This window comes from Sminthopsis crassicaudata, chromosome 4 (genome assembly GCF_048593235.1).
Source record: "Sminthopsis crassicaudata isolate SCR6 chromosome 4, ASM4859323v1, whole genome shotgun sequence".
Lineage (NCBI taxonomy): Eukaryota > Metazoa > Chordata > Mammalia > Dasyuromorphia > Dasyuridae > Sminthopsis > Sminthopsis crassicaudata.
In genome coordinates this window covers 344,369,836-344,394,953 of record NC_133620.1, presented here as the reverse complement: position 1 = coordinate 344,394,953, position 25,118 = coordinate 344,369,836, and the positions used below count along the sequence as shown (strand labels likewise).

Sequence of the window (25,118 nt, the reverse complement as noted above, 5' to 3'; positions counted from 1 at the left end):
CTGCTGACCTAAATCTAATTTTAGAGTTCTTCTGACTAAATGTGAGAATGAATATAAAAAATGAAGATCAATTATATTGTGTATAAATGACTTATACTGTGATGTTTTAATAAACATCTAATGGTAATGAAGTTTGAAGCTTAAAGTTTACTAAAAAAAACTGCATTCTTACAAACATTTTATAGTTCTGATTTCACCAAATCAATCTAGTTTCTTAAATCTTCTTATCGTGCAAATTAGTTACCACATTGCTGCCTCCCGTTTTTGAAAGCCAAATATACATAGAAAACGCTGTTCCTTATAGAACAAAGGTCTTATTCCTTCTGACCTCCTAAAAACATTTTTAATGAATGTCTTTTGATTTTTATCACTATCAAAAACAAAAAATTAAATTAAATTAAAAAAAAAAAAAAGAAAAGAAAGAAAGAAGTGCTTGGGGGCAGCTAGGTGGCGCAGTGGATAGAGCACCAGCCTTGAATTCAGGAGGACCTGAGTTCAAATCTAGTCTCAGACATTTTAATAGTGTGTGACCCTGGGCAAGTCACTTAACCCCGCCTCAGGGGAAAAAAAAAAAAAAAAAGTAATTTTTATCACCATCATTTCCCAGTATGTCTCCCTGTGTGCCTCCCCACTCCTGCCCCATCTTCCCAGAGGTGGTTATCTCTTATAACAAAGGGGGAAAATTAAAAGAAACTAATACACCCATCAAATCCAACATTAAATTTAGTATTCCACCGACAGAAAAGTAGTATTTCAGATATTTTTGTTTGTTTGTTTTATTTTTTGATGTGAGAATTCTCATTTATGGTGTTTGGCTAGCACATATTTGAACAAATGAAAATATTAACTACATTTCATGCAAAAGTTTAAATACTGACTTTTTTTGAAAAAGGATATCTTACTTCCTTATCTTATAAAAGAAGGGTTCAAATTACCCATCAAACAAAAAGCTTTAATCTGATGAAACCATGGGAATTTGTCAAATATATATATGGGACTGTGGTTTGAAGATACATTTGCTTAAAGACAAGATTTTTCCTTCTCTAGATTTCCTCTAAATCTATAATTTGCTTAGTGTTTTTATTTTTTAAAAAAGAAAGCAGATTTCAATTGATGACTTGGGGAGGTGAAATCTAAAAAACCCAAATCATTTGTTTTAAATGTAAATATCACTAAAGAAAAAAAAGTACAACTTAAATTTTACTTAGAGAAAAAAATTTAATACTAAGTCTTCGTTTTTTGTGTAAAGTAATTCATGAAATCTGATAAGGTCCTTAAACCCAATTATTCTTACTGAAAATGGACCCATCAGACTCTTAACATAGTTCCCCTATTCCTAAGGCAAGATGGCTTAGAGACAGGATTGATTTTTAGAGGTTTATGCTTTCTGATGGTTGTTCTGAAAATTAAAACTTTCTGCATGACTAGTATAAATCTATAACGCAACAAAAGGAAGGCAAAGGAGAAGCAATATGATGCAAAAAGAACATTCATTGATAATCTGGGTTCAAATTCTGATCCTTGGATTAGTTAGCTATGTGCGGACTTTGGCAAGTCACTTCTCTACTACTTTAAATCATACACACAATCTCATGTTTGGATTCTAAAGTTATTCAAGTAAAATTATAAAAGGAAATTGATAAAAAAGGAAAAGGATTTTTCTTTGAGAACCAGGAACAAACTTCTCTCTCAAAATTAGCAATTCAAAAATTTTAAAATATTTGTTTTGGTTATAACCAAATATTTTGACAAATTCGCAAGTAACAAAGTAGGAAATGGGATATTAGAATCTCCTTTCACTATATTTCTGGTTGCTAGTGACCTACAATTCCTCTACATGAATGGCCACAGTTAATCTGACCTGAAGCACTGAAATAATTGTTTCAATTTTCAAAATAAAAGGTCTTAGGTTAAAAATATCTTTATTTAAAAAATCTTTCTCTCTAACTCCCATTTGTTCTAAATTACAAGAATGAAACAGAAACAAAATTTTTCTAAAGCTCCGAGACACTTTCATTACATATGCTCAAACAATACATCTTTTCACAATTAAAGGAAATGGATAGTTCTTGTTTTCACAAAACAGTAGCTGATTCTATGAGAGCAAAGTCTTAATTCAAGGTATAAAATTCCATTCTATTTCAGAATAGTCATAAGACTATAGATATTTAAGACTAGTAAGTAATTTACAAATGATCTGTACAGTTGGAACACCCACATCAATGAGATAACAAATAAGTGTAAGTATAAAACCATTTATTTGTCAGCAATTCCTGTAAGACTGAGTGTATTTGTAAGGTTTGTTTTTTTTCTCTTTTATAGTCCCCCCCCCCCCCACCTCACCCTATCCCCAGACTCCCAATAAGCAATTGTGCAAAATTCTTTACTGAATCTGACTGGATCATTAACTCCACACATTTCTGCAGCAAGCAGACACCAAATAAGTCTCCAATAAGCTATTCCAATCAACTCTCTGGAAAGCAAAAACATAGTGGTTGGAGCAGTATAATATCTTCAGGAGGTAGTGTTTGATGGCTACTTTGAGTCTAAATTACAAGGCTTTCTATCTCTCCCATAACAACCTCTCCCCCCCTACAAGATCTTTAATAGAATTATTTCCAGAGAGCTAGTAATAGAAAAATTCCCCCATTCCCCTCTTCAAAAAAATAGCCAGAATGTATTTTGTTAGCCATAACTTTAAAAATTTAAGAGATGATCAATTTAAAATATAAAACTGACAAGATCCAAGGGTATATATGAATCTAATAAGTTTGCAACCATATCAAAAAGCAAATTCCCTTGGAAGCAACTGGAGCTATCTGATGAAATAGCTCACCAATGGAGGTGCTAAATATTATCATAAATTGTTAATTTTAAAAAGTTGTCTTCATCAAACTAAAAAGTTTCTGTACAAACAATACTAATGCAAACAAGATTAGAAGGGAAGTAACAAATTGAGAAAATATTTTTAAAAGTAAAGGTTCTGACAAAGGTCTCATTTCCAAAATATATAGAGAACTGACCCTGATTTATAGGAAACCAAACCATTCTCCAATTGATAAATGGTCAAGGGATATGAACAGACAATTCTCAGATGATGAAATTGAAACTATTTCCACTCATATGAGTGTTCCAAATCACTACTGATCAGAGAAATGCAAATTAAGTGGTATCTGAGATACCACTACACACCTGTCAGATTGGCTAAGATGACAGGAACAAATAATGATGAATGTTGGAGGGGATGTGGGAAAACTGGGACACTGATACATTGTTGGTGGAGTTGTGAAAGAATCTAGCCATTCTGGAGAGCAATTTGGAACTATGCCCAAAAAGTTATCAAACTATGCATACCCTTTGACCCAGCATTGCTGTTATTAGGATTATATCCCAAAGAAATACTAAAGAGCGGAAAGGGACCTGTATGTGCCAAAATGTTTGTGGCAGCTCTTTTTGTTGTAGCTAGAAACTGGAAGTTGAATGGATGTCCATCAACTGGAGAATGGTTGGGTAAATTGTGGTATATGAAAGTTATGGAATATTATTGCTCTGTAAGAAATGACAAGCAGGAGGAATACAGAGAGGCTTGGAGAGACTTAAATCAACTGTTGCTGAGTGAAATGAACAGAACCAGAAGATCACTATACACTTCAACAACAATACTGTATGAGGATGTATTCTGATGGAAATGGAAATCTTCAACATAAAGAAGATCCAACTCACTTCCAGTTGATCAATGATGGACAGAAATAATTACACCCAGAGAAGGAACACTGGGAAGTGAATGTAAATTGTTAGCACTACTATCTATCTACCCAGGTTACTTATACCTTCGGAAGCTAATAATTAATGTGCAACAAGAAAATGGTATTTACACACATATATTGTATCTAGGTTATATTGTAACACATGTAAAATGTATGGGATTACCTGTCATGGGGGGAGGGAGGGGATAATTTGGAAAAATGAATAATTTAAAAAAAAAAAAAAAAGTTGTCTTTACAGTTATCCTGGAGACTCCAACCACAGACAATCTTGATTAAGTACCTTGTACTTTTGCCTCAACTCTTCTGTGTCTTCTTTTTCTACTTCTAGGACACGCCTCCGTTCGGTAGCATCTTCAGCATAATCAAGCTTAATAAGAAAAGAATCAGATCAGTTTTATGATCCTTATATGATTCAGTCAAACTAAAAAGTGTTGCATTATCACAGAATTGTTTGTTAAAAAAAAAATTGTTGTATATTTTACTTAACTGTCTCCCACTTTTGTCATCCCACAGAGAAAATGGCATGCAAAACAATTCATTAATCCTTCCATAGCAGTGGTTCCCAGCAGGTACATCCAATGTCAATAATGAACTTCACTTTATGGAAATTCAAATCTCAACACCAAGAATTAAAAGTGGCAAAAAGATTTCAGGTAATAAAGTATAGGGAAGGAGGGATCAATGTTCCTTTGTAGAGGGGAAAGACTTTATTGTAATAGAAAATTTTAAGACAAGTAGGACTGCTGGGGGAAAATAATATACAACTAAGGGGCTCAGAGTTGTGATCATAGGTAAATCTACAATCCTTTCTGTGACTCAGGTTTCCCAAAGATAAAAATGAGTTATTGAATCACCTGCTTTCCTTAAAGGAATCACAGCATAAAATGTTATGAAGCTATTTTTTTTAATTCAAAGAAAAAGTACTATACAGTTTATTATTATCTATACTCTACTTTCTCCTGAGTATTCTCATATCCACATCTATATTTATTTATATTAACATAATTTAGCTCACATATTTCATAAAATAATGGACTAGCAAGATCAACTTACCTCCATTTCCATTCGACCCATACCCATGACATCATACTTGACAACGATCGGAATGGGATCTGTTCTCCCTGAAACAGGAACACATAAGCAGGTGAGGCATAAAGCCAAGTCATCAGCTCACTTTACACAGTGGGTTTGGGTGGTTAGAGATCTTGCCTTGGAGTGCAGAGACCAGAAAGCTACAGTGAACCAAACACAAGCCATTCTCACAGCTTACATCCAAACCCACTTTTTTTTTTTTTTTTTAAAAGCTCAAATTCAACTACCCTTGGCTAACTTAACAACTTGGAATTTATAAGGCACTAACCACTCTAGCAAAATGAGATTGGTGGTCAGATTAAAACCCTACAGTACACACCGGCAGGAGGAAATTTAAAAATTTTTGTTTTGACTTTAAAGATCCTCCCATCAAAAAAAAAAAAAAAAAGAAAAAATTCATTCATTCTATTCTAACAACCCCTTTCCTCCATAGCCATCTGAATTTATATAAATATAAAAATCTATTTCCAACAAAAATGTTAGGAAATTATAAAGCCAACTTAGTAAATCAGAACTTAATTTTGTTTGTGAAAATATGGCTTAGCAATTAAAAGAGGTAGTATAAAAAAATTAAATGAGGAAGCAGGTACCCTTGGGTAGCCAAACATGATTTTATTCATACACCAGAACTTTCTAAAATAGCAATACTATTTTCTCATTTCCCAGATTAGTTGTGGCAATCGGTAAGCTGTGAAAAGGACTAGTTGCGAAGAAAATTGACTTTAAACTAATCAAACTATGCTGAAATTTGTTTTTATGTATCTTTAATCCACTCATAACCAGCCAAACAAAGCAAAATGGGGCAGACAAGCACTTTACTACCACAGCTGTTTTACATCACAACTTGCGCTGTTTATTGTGATGTAAGCCCACTTGAAAAGAGGACTTACCTTATCCGTAGTATACCTTGAGTGAAAAAACACAATGTTTACTTCCCTCATCTTTTACACTCAGGCTGGTGTAAAAAACTGCTTTTGTTATACACACATATACATATTATACCTTTGGGCCATTAAAAAAAAAAAAATCAACTTTATCAGGCCAACAATGAGGCATTAAAAAAAAAAAAAAAAATCAACAAATGCCATGACCTCGATTGGATCTTGGACTCTGGGTGACAAGGATTAAGTTTTTTTCAAACAGCCATGTAAGAATTTATGGAATTTGCATTCAACTGATCTGCATTTATAGAGTTAACTTTTGTCTTCAGGCAGTGGTAAAAATCCAGGAGTTTACCTAAATATCACCAAAGACCAACTGTTACTTTTAGCAACAAACAGGAAAATTAATTGGGGGCAATTAAAATTTCAGATTTTAAAAACAACTAAAAAAACCCATCTCATGCCAGCAAAGAAAAAAAAAAAAAAAAAACATTTCTGGAGTATAGCTTTCATTTGGATTTTTTAAAGACTGCCAGTTAAACAAACAAACAAATTAAAAAAAAAAAAAAAAAAAAAAAAAAAAAAAAAAAAAAAAGAAAGAAAGAAAGAAAAGAAAAAGACAAAACCTCCCCAAAAACCACATCACTACCTTGCGCCCAATGGTATAATAAATAAGCAGTGACTGCAATCTTTAGCAAAAGGACCAAATTAAAGACAGGTATAAAAATGACGTCCTTAAGTGTAATATCACTTTTAAAACGTCTCAATCAGGGATTTACTGGTAAAATCAGATAAACTAATGGAATTGAAAAAAAAAAAAAGTCAAAGGAATTCAATTTTATTTTCTACTTTTTTTGCTATTTGTTAAGCTTTGTTTTTTGCAAGAATGAAGACTTTTGGCACAGATTCAATAACTATGTAAACCCCTGTACATAAACACTGCATCAGTACTTTTGCCTTCTAAGGCAGTCAAAGTTTGTTTTAATTAATTTATTTATTTGAAAATTGCAGTAGCAAGTGCTAGCGCCCATGATGTTGTGGGGTAAATCAAGTTTGAACAGTATCAGAATTTTAGGTTTTAAATGATTTTTTTTTTTTTTGTGGCAGTTCTATCACAAACAGATACATCCCTTCTTAGCATTACCCTTTAATGAACAGGGATCAGACAAGTTGCATAAAGGAAAGGAAAGGAAAATGAAAAAGACCAAGCAGAGGGATGAAGGCTACAACAGAGAAAGTAAGCCTAACATATTGGTGCACTGATGACAAAAAGGAGTAATTCAGTCTGAAAATAAAAAATTACCACTGCTAAGTTTACCATCACCACAACAAGTCCAGGATCATAATGCTGTAAGAAAGAAACACCATTTGTTAGGCAAAAACCATTAGGGTGGAAAACAGGCCTTTTAGCAGGCAGACAGGATGGGTTAAAATTAACAGTTGGACTTCTCCCCTCCCACTACTTCAGGGTGGGGTTGGGGGAGAAAGTGGTCATCACAAACCAGTTTTGATAATAGTTACACCAGGACTTGGGATTTCTGTACTATTTCTTGGTAACATGTACAGCTCCTCCTGTGTGAAAACATAAAATTGGGGATGGAACAGGAGAAGAAAGAAAAAAGTACCAGCCAATTTAAAACACTAATACCGACTGAAACTGGAGCAAATAGCTAAGATCTTTTTGTATAACTATATTCCTTATCTACGTTGGTTTGAAATGATGTTTGGCATGAATTTTGATTGCTTCAATAATTTTACAAGACTGAACACTCATTCTGGCCGAAAATTAGGCTTTTGTTCTTTATATCTAACTGACAATTATATCTAGCTCTCCAAGTTTTCTTCTCTAACTACTTATAAGGAACATGTAGCCAAGTATAATTTGGAGTCTCAAGAGGCAATGCTTTAGGAGTTACCGTAGAAAATATACTCTAAAGGCTTGGGTTTAACCTCTGATTTTCATATCTTAGATAGTCAAATAGTATTTCAATTCTGCTGTGAATGAATTAACACTCTTCAATTGATCTCCCCTGAGGTCTATTCCTTCATAAAGAAATCTTTCTAAGCACCAATAATACTGAACAAAATTACCTTTACTGAAGACCAATAATTCTGGAATATGGACGAAATGTAATTTCTTTCCATATAAGACAGGCCCTGGACCAAGGAAAAATTCTAGAAGACATTATTCAATAATTCTCAAAAAAGGTTCAGAGCACATATTTACTATGCTCATGTCAAGTATGATGAAAAACACCCATTGGTAGTGGATATAGATAGAGTTCAAATTCTGAACTCTGTATGCCACACAATTTTTCTAAGACTACAAGTTAAAGCTGAGTTGACATGATGATCTGTGTACTAGGAATGCCTTCCCCAGAGTGAAACAGTTGGTAGTAAATAATCCTCATTTTGATGTCTGGATTCTTTAACAGCAACACCTTCTATCTCTTAAAAGGCCACAAGTCTGGTAACTAGTCATTGCTATCCACCAATAATGCCCTTCTTACTGCTCTCTACTTAACATTGTTTCCTGAATTACTTGCCCTGTTTGTCTGTATCCTATACTTGCAATGCTCAATCTCCAGGCATCCTTCAAGACTCAGCTCAAATCCCACTTTCTCCAGCCTCTCAGTTGTCAGAACTTTCCATATGAGATTATTTTCAATTTATCCGATATATCCATCACATCTATAAACATTTGTCACTTTCATTAGAATGTGAGCTCCATGAAGACAACAAGATTTTGCTTAGTACAGGGGCACATGGTGAGAACTTTATAAATTAATAATAAATGCTTCTGAATTCCACTAGAATTCCTTAAACTGATGAAAATTTTAAAAAAATATTTGTACATCTATTGTGAATTCTAGATAAAAAAGGAGTGTTAATGTGCTATTCTCTGGAAAACTTGATCTTTTAAAAATTAAACATTGGGGCAATTAGGTGGTGCAGTGGATAGAGCAACAGCTCTGAAGTCAAGAGGACCTGAGTTCAAATTCGATCTCAGACATTTGACACTTTCTAACTGTGTGATCCTGGGAAGTCACTTAACCCCAATTGCTCCAGCAAAAAAATAAACAAACAAATAAATAAATAAAAGTAACTCAAAGAGAGAGAATATCTCAACTATTTCCTGGGTTTTCAAGGGGAGTATTTCAGAACCAAAATATATCAAAGGCTTCTCCCTCCCCACCTTAAAGAGAAATACTATCAAAAAGCTCAAAAAGTAAATAGGTGCTGAGTATCTACAATATGCTCTACAAGCTAGGTAAAGAGGGAGAAGATCAATACTAAATTTAGAATGTGCCCAAAGTAAGGTAATACAGGCATACAATACTTCTAAATTAAACTTTAAAATGTTTTCTAGCAAAAATTAGTAATAAGTCCCCTTTTTTATTTTATAAAATTAATTCCATTTTAATTTATGAAATGATGTTGACAAATTGCCAAATGTTCCTAAGGACAGTTTTCCCACTGCTAACACAATAATTAAATAGAAAATCTTAAGGCTTAAAATCTATAATCATTTTGGTAATGACAAAGCAAGTCCTAACCAACACAACACAAGGAAAATATTTAAATTTGTATTGAAAAACTAAGTTCTTTGGTTCCTTTTACTCTAATACTCTTTTAATACCTTAATTTTTACTTCCATGCAAATGAAAAACTGTTTATCTGGTCAACCTTTCCTTCAACTTCCATATTTCCAAATACCTATTTGGTATTCTCCCTCTATGCACATTACTGTTACTTCAAAATGTCCTGATCTCCTCCTCCAACTCAAAAGTCAGTTAAATTCTCTTCCAGCTTTTTAATTTGTTAATGGCACTATCATTCATTTCATCAATTAATTTACCCAGGCTATGGACTACAGTCCTCTCCTCCAAAACAACTAGATCCCCATTAAATATTTATTTTTAACCCATTGTCATCACACTAATTTAGATTCCTATTTGTTTAAATTACTGCAAGAGCCTCAAAAAAGGCTACTCTACTCTCATTTTGTCTCCCTTTTCCCATTTCATCTATCCCATATAGTGCTGGCAGACTAATCTTTTTGATGGTTAGGATATTAATGCTGCTTTCTTTCCCATGACCTCAGATGTCCAATGACTTCAGATTACCTACCAAATAAAATCTAATGAAAAATTCTAGGATTCAAAGTCCCCTACAATTTGGCCCTGACCTGGCTTTCCAGCTTTACCTCATTCTACTTTATTTGTTAGATCTAATGCTCCAAATAGAAATCTTCATATTTTTTTTTTTTCAAAATTAGAGCCAAAATGCCTTGTCTCCATGACATTCTTTGCCTGACCGCCCTTTTCTCCCTCCCCTCTCATTTATGATTATACAATTTCTTCCCCCCTCAAAAGCCCAGCTCAAATATTATTTCCTCCACTCTGCCTTTCTTAGCTCTTCCCATATATTCTTCCTCCTTATCACTTCCATATCAATCTCTTTTCTATTTACACAATTTCTATTTCCTTGAACGTACTTTCATTATTTTAGCATATCTGTCACACACACACATTTATATTGAATAGGTCTAATACAATGTAAGTGCCATGAGAACATGGGTTGTCTTTGTTTTTCAATGTATTCCCTTCAATATGAGCTAAGTGGTATAGCAGATAGTTTGCCAAGATCTGGAGTCAGTAAGACTTATTTCTCTGAGCTCAAACCTGACCTCAGACATTTACTAGCTACATGATCATGGGCCACTATGTAACTCCCTATGTGAGTGTGTAGTCATACCCTATATGACTATATAACCCTGTTGCTTCAGTTTCCTCATCTGCAAAATGAGCTGGAAAAGAATATGACAATTTCTGCCAAGAAAATTTCTGTCAAGAAAGTCCCAAATGGAGTCATGACTCAGATATGACTAAATAATAACACTCTCTACACTGTGCCACAATGTTCTACGTGCAGTAAGTATTTCATGAATAGCTGTTGATCCAATTTAATTTTTTTGGTAACTATAGCAGAAGAGTACACAGATGGAACTGCCTGCTTGAATACTAGTTTTACCTAAAAAATACCTTCTGGTATACCAACTGGGAGGATAGAGAATTTAAATAATTACCTTGAGCTGAAAATGAGGACAATTATATTATTTGGGAAAACCAACTAAACTTCATTCTGTAAAGGAAAGAGAATGAAAGCTTGAACTTCCATACTCTTTCCTTCTTGCCATTTCAGATCAAAATCTATAATACACTGGAAGATCTGTGGTTAATGACAAGTCTGTCCAGCATCTAATTATTATTATTATTATTATTATAATTATAATATATATCAGCTTAAAAAAAAAGAGCTAGTTGGAAGGAATCAACTAGATTTAAAGATTATCTACTTGAGTTATTAAAATTGAATAATGGTAGCCTATAATTATATAACATTTAATGATTATAGAACCTTTTCATTATCTCCTCTGGGAGCCTAACCTTCAAATTTAAATATTTGAATTTAACTTCCTTTATGATTAGTATGTCAACATAAAGGGGCTTTTGTTATCTCAAGTCTCTGCTTTTTCTAGTCCATACAATCAACTGTAGTCAAGTGAATTTCCTAAAGCACCAATATAACCACATCACTCTACAATTCAAAAAATCACAGGGAGTTCATATCAACTTTAAAATCGAGTATGTCCTTTGTTTGCCATTTAAAATGTTCAACAGACATCTCACCTGTCCAGACTGTTTAATTCAATAACACTAGCTTTGTAGTTGATACTCATTTCCTATACCTTTGTGCATAGAATCCTTATCCCAGATTTCTGGGATTCACTTCTTCATGTTTAGCCTCTTGGAATCCCTAGTTTTTTTGTTTTTGTTTTTTCCAAAATTAAGTTCCCCACACGTGGAGTTTCTTTCTTGATCCTCAAAGTTACTACCTTATATTATTACCTTATATTTATTGTTTTATTTTTAGATAGAGATAACAACACAATAATGGATCCAGAATTGGCCTCAAAGCCAGGAATGTTTTAAGTCCAGCTTTTGACACATAGAGGTTGTAACACTCTAAGTAACTCTCTAAGGCTACAAATTGGTACTACAAGCATCAACTGAGGAAATGTCTTCAATCGAGAGTTCCTTATAACCAATGAAATCTCAGGTCTTGTCTCAATCCTCTAATTACCAGTTAGCTAGTGTGGATCTTTCAAGATCCAGCATGAAATTAGTTAGCATCTTGTATGTATTAGTATCTTGTAACCCTAACCCCCCCACACCCACACCCACACAAACACACCCACCCAAGGTGTTTATCTCCTTATAGTATTTAAACTTGAGGGCAGAGACTATTTCATTTTTGCTTTTGTATCCCCAAAGCCCAGCAGAATGCTTAGGATATTGAAGACACTTAATAAAGGCCTACTGATTTAAAATAAATCTTTCCACTGACTTGTTCAAAAGTCAGAAAAGCTACTAACATGGGGAAGGATATTGATGGATGATGGGAAGACATAATGGAGACAACATCATAGTATTTTATGCAAAGAATCATAGGATCAATGACTTAGGACATATTATCTAAACAACTTCTTCTGAGGATCAGAGAATTAAATATCTAGTTAAAGGACACATAGGCTAACAAGCAGCAGAGGACCTTTAATTAGAAATCCAATGCTCTTCTCCCTATATCAAGGTACACAGAACCAGAATGTAAGAAATTAGGAGTTTAGTTCTAACACTGTTACTTAAAGTGTTAATCTTCAGGGCCTCAGTTTTCTCATCTACAAAATTAAAGTATTAGACTAACTGAACCCTAAGTAAAGTACAGCTCTAAAATTCCATGTTGTGAAACCATTTTCAAAAGAAGAGGTTAAGATATTAACCAGTCTAGTGGTGAGTATTGAAATATCCACATCAGCAAGTTAAAGTCAACTAAGAATTATACTACTGTTTTAGTTTAAAGAGCAATGGAAAACCCTAACTCTGTCACTTATTAGTTTTGTTGCCCTAATGCTGGTTACTTGACCTCTCAGAGCCAGTTTTCTACTCAACCAGTGAGAGGGTGTTGTGAAAAACAACAATGTATATGTGAAAATCCTGTAAACCATAAAGCACCAAATAACTCTCAGGCTCCCCACTACATTAAATTTCTCTTTCAGTAAAAACATATATTAAGCCCTTGAAGTTCTTGAATTCCAAACAAATGTTCATTTCTACTTTTACTTTTTTGGGGCTTGATAACGGTCTCCAAAAGATTTAACTCCAGTAATAACTAAGATGTTAGCAGGCAAACCCTTTTGATCAGTCTTGATCAGCAGCTTACCAATAAAAATCATTTAGTACATTATAATCAAATTCTACTATAAAATCATGACCACCTCTTCCCTTGCAACATCTTAGCTGATCACCCATTTATAATATTACTTCAATGGAACAGTCCAATAAAGGCATATTCCTTTAAACAAAGTCTATCTATATTTCAGCCTGAATTTTCCTTACATTCTCAGTGCATCTTTAGTCACCTACAACTTTAATTCTTCAGAACCTGTGGTAGTATACGCTATTGATAGCCAACAGCTTTCAGTTAAAAAAAAACAAAACTTATCAGTATTTCTCATCTGATATCAATCAAAAAAGAAAAAAAATCCTATTTAGAAACTCAGAACATGAATGACTCAGGGTCAATTATTAAAAGTCAAGGAATCTTATCCTTATACACTGTTTTTAAGAAATTGTCTTTTTGATTATATGAGAAATCACAACAAACATGAAATACAAATTCAGAGACTATATTAGAAACATGCCAAGCAGGACTTAAAAAAAGCACAAAAAAGAAAAAAGTAAAAAAACCAAAAAGATGGAAATACTATGTTTTGATCCATAGTCTCCATACTGTTTTCCTCTGGATGAAGATGGCATTTTCCATCTCAAGTCTATTGGAATTGATTTGAATCACTGCATTGCTGAGGAACAGTCAAGTCCAACACATTTGACCATCACATAATCTTGCTATGTGTGCCACATTTTCTTGGTTTTCTGTTCACTTCACTCAGCATCAGTTCATGTCAGTCTTTCCAGGTTTTTCTGAAATCAATCTCATCATTTCAATAAGTTCTGAAGAAAAATTTTATAGAGGTTTGGACTAGATGAGTTCTAAGGTCCCATACATTCTTAAATTCTATGAAATCCATGGCAGCATTGGTTATCAATATTAAAAAAAAAAAAAAAAGTGGAAAAAAAAAAGACCAGCAACTTTTGGGACTACAAAATTAACAATTCTTTCTCCCACTGCAAACAGCCATTAGGAAGTCTAGATACCAGAGAAGTAATAACTTGACCAAGACCATAGTGATAGTAACTGGTAGAGCGGAGATTCAAACCTTGAATTTTTGGCTTCAAATCTAGATAGCCCTTTCTAGTATATCACAACTTTTGCTTTGATTTTATTATCTGTTTTTTTTTACCTCTAACTTTTAAACTGGAATTACACCAAATAAAAATCTGTCAATCTTTCATATAATGATTTAAGACTTCAAAGTACTTTCTTCACAAAACCCGAGGCAGGGAACATAAATACCGTTTAGTTCACTTTTTAAGTAAGGAAACCATAACTCAGAAAGTTTGAGTGCCTTTTTTGGGGTCACACAGCTACTAAGTGATAGAACTCAAAAAAAGTGTTTAGTGTATAAATTAGGGTGCAAAAAAAAATCTAGACACACAAACCCAGAGAACACTTTTTTTTTGAACTGAAGTTCTATACTGCCATACATCTCACTACTAATTTTTTGATAAATGGAAGAATCACCTGCCTTCAACCATTTGTCTTCTATTTCATTTTTAATCTACCCTGTCTACCAACACATCAAGATTTCTTCTACCCACCACCCTCTTTCATTCTGTTATATCTTTCTTTTGTAGCCAAATTCTTGAAAAACTGTCTAATATCATTGTTTCCATTTCTTTTCTTCCCATTCATTACTTAAATTCTCTAAGAATTGGCTTCCAAACTCAACATTTACAGAAATTGCTCTCTCCAAAGCTACTACCTTAAGTATCATTTCTTTAAATGCTAACTGGCGACCTTTTCTTAGTTCTTTCTTGATACTTTCTGAAATATTTGGCACTCTTTACCACTCTCTCTCCCTCTGGGTTTTCACAAAATTGTTTTTTTTTGGTTGTCTACCTATCTATATGATCATTCTTGCTCTGTCACCTTTATTATCATCCATATCACACCTCCTAACTGTAGAAGAATCTCAAGATAGTTCTAGACCCTCTTCTTTTCTTTTTTTTCCATTAATTCTTGTTAACTTCCTTGAATTTAATTCTCATCTCTATGTGGATGACTCTCAGATCTATTTACATAGGTAACCCTTCTCTCTCCTAAATCTAGTCACCAATTGCCCCCATTGAACATTTTGAACTAACTGGATGTCCCTTAAGAATCCTGAACCCAATATATCCAACAAGACTTATCTTGTCAAACAAACTCAAAACTCTCTTCCAAACTTTCTTTTTTATATGAAGGAAACTATAATCCTTATAGTGTCTGTATTCTCAACTTTGAAGTCAATAATATCACTTTCCTGCTCATTAAATTCCAATAACTGGAAGATGGAATAAAAAAATAAAAAAATTTAAAGCTGGCTCCAACAATGCTTTTTATTCCCTGCTTATTCTCTAAAATTCAATTTAATAAAAAAAATTTTTTGGGGGGGCTGTTCCTTATATATCAATTTCCTGTATTTGTGCTTTTACATAGGCAGCTGCCCTTGGAAAACTGTTTTTTAGAATCCTAGTTTACATTAGCTTAGCTCAAGTGTCATCTTCTACAACAATGCTTCATTTTTTTTTGAGTGGCATGAAACCCCATGGCAATCAGATCTTAAAGCCTAATATTTTTAAAAGCATAAAATAAAAGTGCATAGAGGATTACAAACCACCCCCCAACAATAATCTCAATTATACTGAAATAATTTTTAAAATATTTTTAAAAGCTTCCCATTCCTGCCACTGCCATGTAAGAACCCCTACTCAACAAGAAGCCTTTTCTGATTTCTACAATTTCATGAGACTTTCTGACAAAACAAAACTTTTGCATTTATTCACTTCATTTAAACTTACATGTATGCACTGTCTCCCCAATAGAATGCAAACTCCTTAACAGGAAATATTCCCTTTCTATCTTTGTATTCTTTTATCCTAGTTCCTAATATAAGCAGAAGCTTAATAAAGGCTTGTTGACTGATTCAGTTACATATCTTGGGGGAAGTCCTGGGCTCATACCATAATCAGCTTATATAATATGATCCTGGAAAATCCATCGAATTCTCTGTCTATAAAAATGAAGACTGACCCTAAAAGAGATCATTTGCCCCACATACTTAAGTGTGCTGAGAGAATAAAAGGAAATAACAGATGGTAATTTAATTTTAAAGATTTAACTTTAGAACTAAATATATGAAAAGCAGTATTACTATCTTACCGTTCTCTGGCTATGGCTTCCTATACTGCTAGTTTTGACTGAAAACATTTTATTTTAACAACCCATTTCCATTTTCCTCTATTTTTTTTTTAATTTCCATTTTTCTAGATAAACTATCACTCAATTTAAAGAGTATGGAGGAAATTACAACAATCCAAAGATTTCTGATTTATGAATTATCAACTGGAAAGTCCTGCTAAGCAGGTTTTATACAACAATTTTATTCCTTTTTTGTTCTAATAATCTCAGAACTTTTTTTCTGAAACAACATCTATTCCTTAAGTATAATTTTCTACATTGGTACATCTGTAGTGCCATCAAAAACTGTAAAACTATTTCTAAAGGAAATTTTACATAATAATGTCAAACAGAATATAAGATGTATCATCTTATGTTTACTAAGCAAAAACTTTATGAACCAAATTCAGATAAACATTTCACTTGTGTTACCTTTTCAGCTAACTGGTTTAAATTAATCTCTGTAATTATTATCATTTTTTTTTCATTCTTAAAAAAATTTTAATCACTTATTTCTTTGTACCTTTCATATTCTTCACTGGCTCCTTGAAGATAAACAGTTTTTACTTTTTCTTGAGAATTTATAACATAATACTACATTTCTTAGTTCATTTTCCTTCCCTCTAAAGTAAAATCTTAAGACAAAGACGATATTAAAACCGCCTTAACAAATATTGTATGGCATACTATCACTACTACCAAGAACATCTTCACCCATAGTCATTTTCAAGGGAGAGAGGAGCTAAGGCCATGGCTCTGTAGCTTTAAATTTCCACTATTCACCAACCTCCAACTGACTTCTTTGCATATGGTGTGGCCCTAATGTACTATCATTAACTCCTCAGATGAATAAAGATTAAATTTAACAGTAAGGATTTTCTAACTAAACATTTGCATGGCTAATATATATATATTTGCAATTAGCTGAATCTTCCTTCCTATGATCTTTTGCATTTATCCCTTATTTGAAGTCACTTCCACTGTCATTATTTAAGATGGGGAAGGGAACAAGTATTTAGTAAGTCCCTACTATGTTCCAAGCACCCCAGGGATGTGGGTGCTAATATTATCCTTATCTTACAGTTAACAGAGCTGAGGCAGACAGAGGCTAAATGATTAGATCAGGTTCATAGTTAGTAAATGAGCCTGAATTTAACTTTAAGGCTTCCTGGCTCCCAAGCCGAGAACTTCACCATCTTATTTTCAAAGTTAAAAAAAAAAAAGCTGCAAAAGCTTCTAAAAAACCACTTGAATACTTCAGTGCCAAATCAATCTTTTTTTCCATTATAGAAGCATATGTGATGTAAAAAAAGCACTGTACATCTCTACCAACACAATAAATTCTGAAAGGATAAAAGTAATCTGAAGGATAAGAAAACATTATATTTCTGTGTCCAAGATACTGAATTAAATGAATTGTTGGATTAGTTTAATTCAACTAACATTTTTGTTGCATGAAAACCACCATCCTTCACAATCCAGGTTTGAAAATTTTCTGCTTTGTCTTTCTTTCACTACTCAAATTCAGTCAGTTACTAAATACTGTCAATTCTATCTCCCCCAATACCTGCCTCCTAACTTCTTGTTTGGAATACTTTCATGTCTCTTCTATGGAGGTTAGCTTGCCTCTACCATATGACTTTCACATAAATGCTAAATCTTCCTGATGCACAAGTCTCATGATGGCATTTTCTTATTCAAAAATCTTTAGCCACATTGTCTATATGATAAAATTAAAGTCTAAGTTCTGAAATTTAGAATTCTCTATAATTTTCCTTTCTAGTTTTATTTTACAATTAATTTCAAAAAGACTATGTTCTAGTTGAAATAGGTTCACTAGCTATTCCATGAATTTGCTATCTGATCTCTTACTCCCACGCGGTTTTTTTTTTGTTTGTTTTTTTTTTTTTTAAACAATATTGCCCCATTTTGGGGAACAGATTTTCCTATTATGAAATAGATTTCTTCTTCCTGACACCTGCCTTTCAGAATCTAACTCCTTTGTAAAGAAGTTCATGAGTTATATCTTTCAAGAAGTTTCTCTTGAGAGCACTAGCCCTGAAGTCAGAAGGACCTGAGCTCAAATCTGGCCTCAGATTTGACTTAACACTTCCTAGCTGTGTGACCTTGGGCAAATCACTTAACCACAATTACCTGGGGAGGGGGGGAGGTTCTCTTATTCTGAAAATGCTCTATCCCTCCTCAAATTTTCCTATAGTATTCTGGCTGAGGTTTTCTTTACTTGAATTCTACTTACCTATTTCTAAATGTTTAGTCCCTATCCATACAATATAAGTTGCTGGAAAACAATGATAGTAATTTTATTTTCTTTATATCCCTTGCCCTGGCAAGTGTCTTGTATCTAATGTTTGAAGTTTTTTACTGAGATAAAACATGCAAACATATTAGTAAATACAAGACAACTGGAGGCATGGGAGGGCTTACAATTTAATTTTAATCTTAATTAATAAGATTAGGAATGACATTCTCATAAGCACGGCATCTGACAAGTTAGCATCAAAGGAAGTTAAAGAATTCTAAGAGGTAGAAATAAAAAATGAATGCATTCTAGGCATATAGAAAAGCCTGATTCAAAGGTATGCAAGTAGGAGATGGAATGTTAAATTTAAGAAATAACAAGTGGGTCAGTTTGTCTGAAATAACTGAGAACATGGAGGGGAATAATATTTAAAAAGTGTGATTAGTTAAGTGGAACTAGAAGGTAAAAAGCTTTAAATGCCAAGCAGAGGAATTTTTATGTTATCCTAAGAGCAATAAGTTCCAATATATACTCAGGGTTCATCAGTTGTCTCTCTAGAGATACAGAATTTTTTATCATGAATCCTTTGGGACTGTGGTGATCATTTGTGTTGACCAGTAGCTAAATCTTTGATTATCATTATAATATTGTTGTTATGGAATACAATGTTCCCCTGATTCTGCTCAATTTATTTTGTACCAGCTCCTATAAGTCTTAGAAAGATTATTTTGGCATCTATGGGAAAGGTGGATTAGAGAGAGAAGAGGCTAGAAGAAGGGTGACAAAGTAGAAGGTTGTTATAATAGTCTTAGGCAAGTAGTAACATCAATCAGAACTGGGATGGTTGTTAAGAAGAGAAGGGGACAAAAACAAGAGATAATGATAATGCCCTAAAAAAAAAAAAAAAAAAAAAAAAAAAGCCACTCACAAAAAACTGCCTACAGTATAAAGTTTAAAGTTTGTTACTCACAGTCCTCTATAATATAGCCCAACTTTATCTCTTAATCTGGTCCAGTCAGTTAAATTTATTTACTGTTCAGTGTTCCTTAAAATGGAATGCCCTTTCCCATGCTCTCTACTTGTCCTTCAAGATAGCTAAAATTTCACCTTTTCTGTGAAGCTTTCTTTTATCACTGTCTTTTCTGGAAATACTTGTATTTTATATTATATTTTTATATTACTAGGTGATTACTAGGTGAGAACTCAGGTTGTCTGGACAGTGACAAGGTGAGAATTCACCTAGTAATCCTAACAGTTTTATGTTATGAATTACTTCTTTCTTTTCTTTTTTTATAAAATAAATTTTATTTTTTTGTTTATTTTTAAAATTAATTAATTTTTACAAAAATTTTCTGCATAGGTAATTTTCCAACATTGATAATTGCAAAACCTTTTGTTTCAACTTTTCCCCTCCTTCCCTCCATCCCCTCCCCCAGATGACAGGTAGACCAATACATGTTAAATCTGTTAAAGTATAAATTAAATACAATATATGTATACATGTCCAAACAGTTATTTTGCTGTACAAAAAGAACAGGATTTTGAAACAGTGTATAATTAGCCTGTGAAGGAAATCAAAAATGTAGGCAGACAAAAATATAGTGATTGTGAATTCTATGTAGAGATTCAGTCAACTCCCAGAGTTCTTTCCCTGGGTGTAGCTGGTTCAGTTCATTACTGCTTTATTGGAACTGATTTGGTTCATCTCATTGTTGGAGAGGGCCTCATCCATCAGAATTGATCATCATACAGTATTGTTGTTGAAGTATATAATGATCTCCTGATCCTGCTCATTTCACTCAACATCAGTTCATGTAGGTCTCTCCAGGCCTTTCTGAAATCATACTGTTGGTCATTTCTTACAGAATAATAATATTCCACAATATTCATATACCACAATTTATTCAGCCATTCTTCAATTGATGGGTACCTACTCAGTTTCTAGTTTCTGGCCACTACAAAGAGGGCTGCCACAAATATTCTTGCGCATACATGTCCTTTCCCTTCTTTAAAATCTCTGTGGGATATAAGCCCAGTAGTAATGCTGCTGGATCAAAGGGTATGCACAGTTTGATAATGAGTTACTTTTTTCATGGGTAGAAAGGCATGTTTTATTTCTCTAGCCAGAATGTAAAATCTGAGTGAAGACATTTTGTCTTAAGTTCCTTCCAGTGCACACAGTAGGCATTAAATTTTTGCTTCTGATTCTTAGATTATTGATTTTGATCTTGCACATTATCTAGTTCCATTGTACAAAACTACTTCCCAATTATTATAGGTAGTTCTTCTCTAAGAGTCTATATCTTGCCAATGTTCTAATTTGCCTGTCTAATTTGATGTCTCTACTTTTGAAAATAAAGAGACTAGGACACTAAATAGATTTGGGAAATCAACCTGGAATGTTATGAAAGCAACTAAAATGTCCAATCCCTTTAACCCAAAGATCTACTGCTACGTATATATCCTAAGAAGGTAAAAAAGAGAAAGGTTCAATATATACACCAAAAATATATACAAAGACACTTTTTATAATATTTTAAAGAGAAAGTCTTGGTGATGGCTAAATAAGTTGTGGTACATGAATATAATAGAATGTAACTTCATCATAAGAAATAATGAATATGAATATAAGTTAACATGGGAAGATTTACAGGAACTGATGATGCAAAGTATCAGAGAGGAAAATAATATACACAATGTCTGCAGTGTAAATTGGGGAAAAAAAACTACAACAAAAATTGTTAATCGGTGGCAATTTTCCTTCATTCTTGAAGAGGACCAAAATTGACAACACTAAGTTGGGATCAAGGTACAATGTTTCCAACTGTGGTTGATCAGACCAATACAAGCTTGGAAGGCTTTACCGTAGGTAGAGAATAGTCCATATGAATATTTGGAGTGGAGATATCTCCAAATTTGTACATGTCATAATTCTCTTGAGCTATTGTGATTCTGCTTTGCTCATACAGTACAGGACTTTCTCTGATGTGAGCACATAATGCCAGGTAAGTCCTATGTTAGTGTCTTCTATGTCAGATAATCAATTCCAAAGTTCTTAAGAGGGACCCTGAGAGAGTCTTTGCAATATCTTCTTCTGATCTCCATTTGAGTGCTTTCATTGTTTGACTATAAAACGACCAATACTCACTCTTACCTTACTATGGGAAGATATTCCCTCCCATATTTAGAGAAGTGGAACATAGAATATACTATCAGACTTGATACATGAACTATTGGTAACTTTCTGAAGTGTTTATTGTCTCTTTCTGAGAGAAGGAAGAGATATTTGAAAAGGAAAGTAACAAAAAAGGCAAAACATATCAATCATAAATTTTAAAAGCCATTTTACTTTAGGTACTTTGTTATTCGCTTCTCGTGCCACAGATGAGTTACTAAATTGCCTTTGGGGTTTTCTTTTAAATGAAATATTCTTTCTCTTTTCACTTTTTTGATCTTAGCACAAGCTTCACAAGCTTTTCTCACTCTAACATTAGTATTGAGATGGCCAAGCACAAAGCATTCTGAACTTCTTGAGGTTTGGCTGATTATCAAACTATGACTGGCTTTCTTTCTGATTTAGTTTCATTACTTTTGTTTATACAGTTTTTCTTCTAAATCATGACTTTCCTCATCAAAGTTTTGCTGTCATGGGTTGGCATGGGAATTTTGCAAAACTACAGACAAAACATACAGCCAGTAGTCAACACAGAAAAATTTAGAAATTCATAAAATATATGAATATTATTGCCATTTTTATCTCTTAATATTATAATTCAGACTTCTCTGGAGGACCAAAGACTTTTACACAGATTTTCCTGATCGCAGGAATGCTGGCAATATGAAAAGAATAACTGTACTCATTAAATTTAAGAAAGAAAGTCAAAGGCACACCAGAATTTAGCAGTAATTTCCATACTAATAAACTGTTCTGCAAAAGAATTATTTGTCTCTGACAAATTTGTATAAAGTTCCTAAATGGCTACTTGAAAAGCTGGTAGCGAGTATACCTGCAGGCTTTCTCAGCTCAATTTATATTTTAAAATTCTGTTTTGGGAGTTGGGAGGCCACACGCACACCATCTTTCTAACATTCTACTAAACCAGCAGCATGGCATCTTTGTTGTAAACAATGAGATTTGCCTCTTTTAGAAAGGAAACTATGTTGCACTGAACCTTAAGCCCACTTTATTTACATAAAAAAATCTTATATACAGCAAAAAATATCTTTACTAACTTCTGTGGCAGCAGTCTGGTCTACTTTTATATGTGGGTGAAACCCAGGAGTTTAACCGTTTAACAGAGGCCTACCTGTACAAGCCAGGACCTTGTCATTCCCACTCACACCAGTGTAGAGGTCAGATGATTAATGGTAGCTAGTAAATAAAGGGTCTTACTAAGCAAAGGGGAACAGAAAATAAGGTGGGAGGTAACAATATTAAGAAGGAATGAAGAGCAGCTAGGTAGCACAATGGATAGAGCACCAGCTCTGAAGTCAGAAGGACCTGAGTTCAAATTTGACTTCAGACATTTAATGTTTCTTGTTTCCTAGCCGTGTGACCCTGGGAAAGTCACTTAACCCCAATTGCCTCAGCAAAAAAAAAAAAAGAAAAGAAAAAAAAAAAAAGGAATGAGTGTGTCCCCAAAAGTGGGGTGGGAAGGGATCTTTGTAGATAAGGATTCCTACTGGAATCTTGCTCTGGGTTATCTAATTAAAGAATTGGTGAAAATAGAATGTAAACTTTTATCACTTTTCTCTAATTAGACTATAAGCTCCCTTAGGTTAGAAATACAGTTTTTTATTTTTAAGCATAGTGACCTGTCACATAGTATTCTCTTAGTAAAGACAATGCCCTTAACCTCTAACCCACTCCTGGGTATACAGACCCACACCCCAACTAGTCAAAGACAGGAACAAAAATATAACATATATCTATTTTTTAACAATATTTGTGGGTTAACAAAGAACTAGAAACAAAGTGGTTTCCTGTCAGCTTAAGAATAGTTTTTAAAAATTTATAATACATGAATGTAATAAAATATTGTGAAGTAAGAAAGGGCAGCGTCATGTAATAGAGAAAGGATCAAATTCAGAACCATGAAGACTTGCATTCACATCCTGCCTCCAACACATACTGACTATGTGAACTTGTCACTAAATTCACTGTCTCAGGGATTAAATCATCCTGGGATTAAGTTGCAAAACTGATGACAATATTGACTGGTAGTAAAGGAAGTTCCCTTCATTAATGAATTCCTAGGTCGGGTCCTTTAAAAAAAAGAGAAGTGAGAAAAACATAAGCTCTGTATGATCTGATTAACAGAATGATATAAGCAGAATGAAGGGAATAATTAATATAGCAACAGAAATGGAAAAAAAAAATCACTAAAATGAAGTCAAACTCGAACTTAAAAGAAAAATCTAAAAGACCAAACCTTCTCATAAGGCTGAGAAGACAGACATGATTTTTCTATGGAATATTTTTGCCTTTTCTTTGTCACAAAGGAAGGTTCAATCTAGTAGGATAAGTAAATGAGATATAAAAACAAAAGGTATTAGTAAGATAAATATTTAAAAAAAAACAAAGCAGAGAACATGGATATTAATATAAGCAGCATGAAGTGTTAACATTTCTTCAAGGGCTGGAGGCTTTACTTCCATGAACCCTGTTCACAGTCTTCTCTAGGCCCGAGGCTAGTTTTCCTATCTACACTTACTATCTTCTTTATTGATGCTGAAGTCCTCCTCAAAAATGAGACCTGATAGTGTATCAGATCAGGTGGAATGAACTTGGATTGATTATGGATTGTTCCACATCTTCCTAGGGCAGTTTGACCTCTCAGAGGACTTTATATTTGTCTTTCTCAATTTCACCTTAACAGTGCCTTTCTACTAATATTATCTCCATTTATCCTGTCTCTATCTTATTTGTACATATTGGCTTGCATGTTATCTCCCCTACTAGAGTCAGAGAACATTGACAATAAGAACGAGAGTTTGTGGGAGTTTTTTTTTATTTGTTTGCTTGTTTTGGAAAGAGTTCAGAGGTAGAAGGAAGCTTTTTTTTTTTGGTATCCTCAGCACTTAACACAGAAGTTTAATAAATGTTTGCTGATTTGAACATGGCTGCTATAAGAATAACCTGGCCATAATGTGGCACCAATCTGACTGGCATATCCAAAATACCAAAATTTGCTATTAATGAAGCTTTATCAATGCTATAAGGGGCAAAGCCAATACAGAATACTGGACTGATATCCAAATGAGTAAACTGGGGGGAAAAAATTTCCTACTGCTAAATTCATAGACTTATAAGTTACATAACTTGTAATTCCAGCATAAAAGTGTTTAATAACTATATAGTGAAAATGTTCCTTGAAGAATCTGCACAAGTTTATCGCTACCTATCACATCAAAAAGTGTTGTAATTTCTTTTTGCAAAGGACAGAGTGAAATTTTCTGCTTAAAGGAGTTAGAAAGTAGAAACATAAGTCACATAAAAGTCAATAAGGAAGCTCTATAATATTCTGACCTTTTTTTTTGTTGTTGTCTACTTGTTTGTTTTATTTCCCCCCTTTTTGATCTGATTTTCTTGCACAACATGATGACTATGGACTATGTTTAAAAGAATTGTACATGTTTAACCTGGATTGGCTT

General features: G+C 33.5%; 1 protein-coding gene across 8 annotated transcripts in view; it reads right to left on the bottom strand.

The window, feature by feature from the left end:
• GPATCH8 (G-patch domain containing 8) overlaps positions 1-25,118 on the bottom strand; it is a 108,736-nt gene that overhangs the window by 25,338 nt on the left and 58,280 nt on the right. For 4 of the 8 annotated variants that reach the window (XM_074261095.1, XM_074261094.1, XM_074261096.1 and 1 more), the window contains 3 exons: positions 7,044-7,088; positions 4,821-4,888; positions 4,048-4,134 (listed from right to left, as the gene is read on the bottom strand). In XM_074261095.1, coding sequence (XP_074117196.1) covers positions 4,048-4,134; positions 4,821-4,847 — 114 coding nt within the window. In that variant the 5' untranslated portion in view covers positions 4,848-4,888; positions 7,044-7,088. The remainder of the gene's footprint in view (positions 1-4,047; positions 4,135-4,820; positions 4,889-7,043; positions 7,089-25,118) is intronic. The other 4 variants (XM_074261099.1, XM_074261092.1, XM_074261093.1 and 1 more) reach the window with 1 other exon arrangement.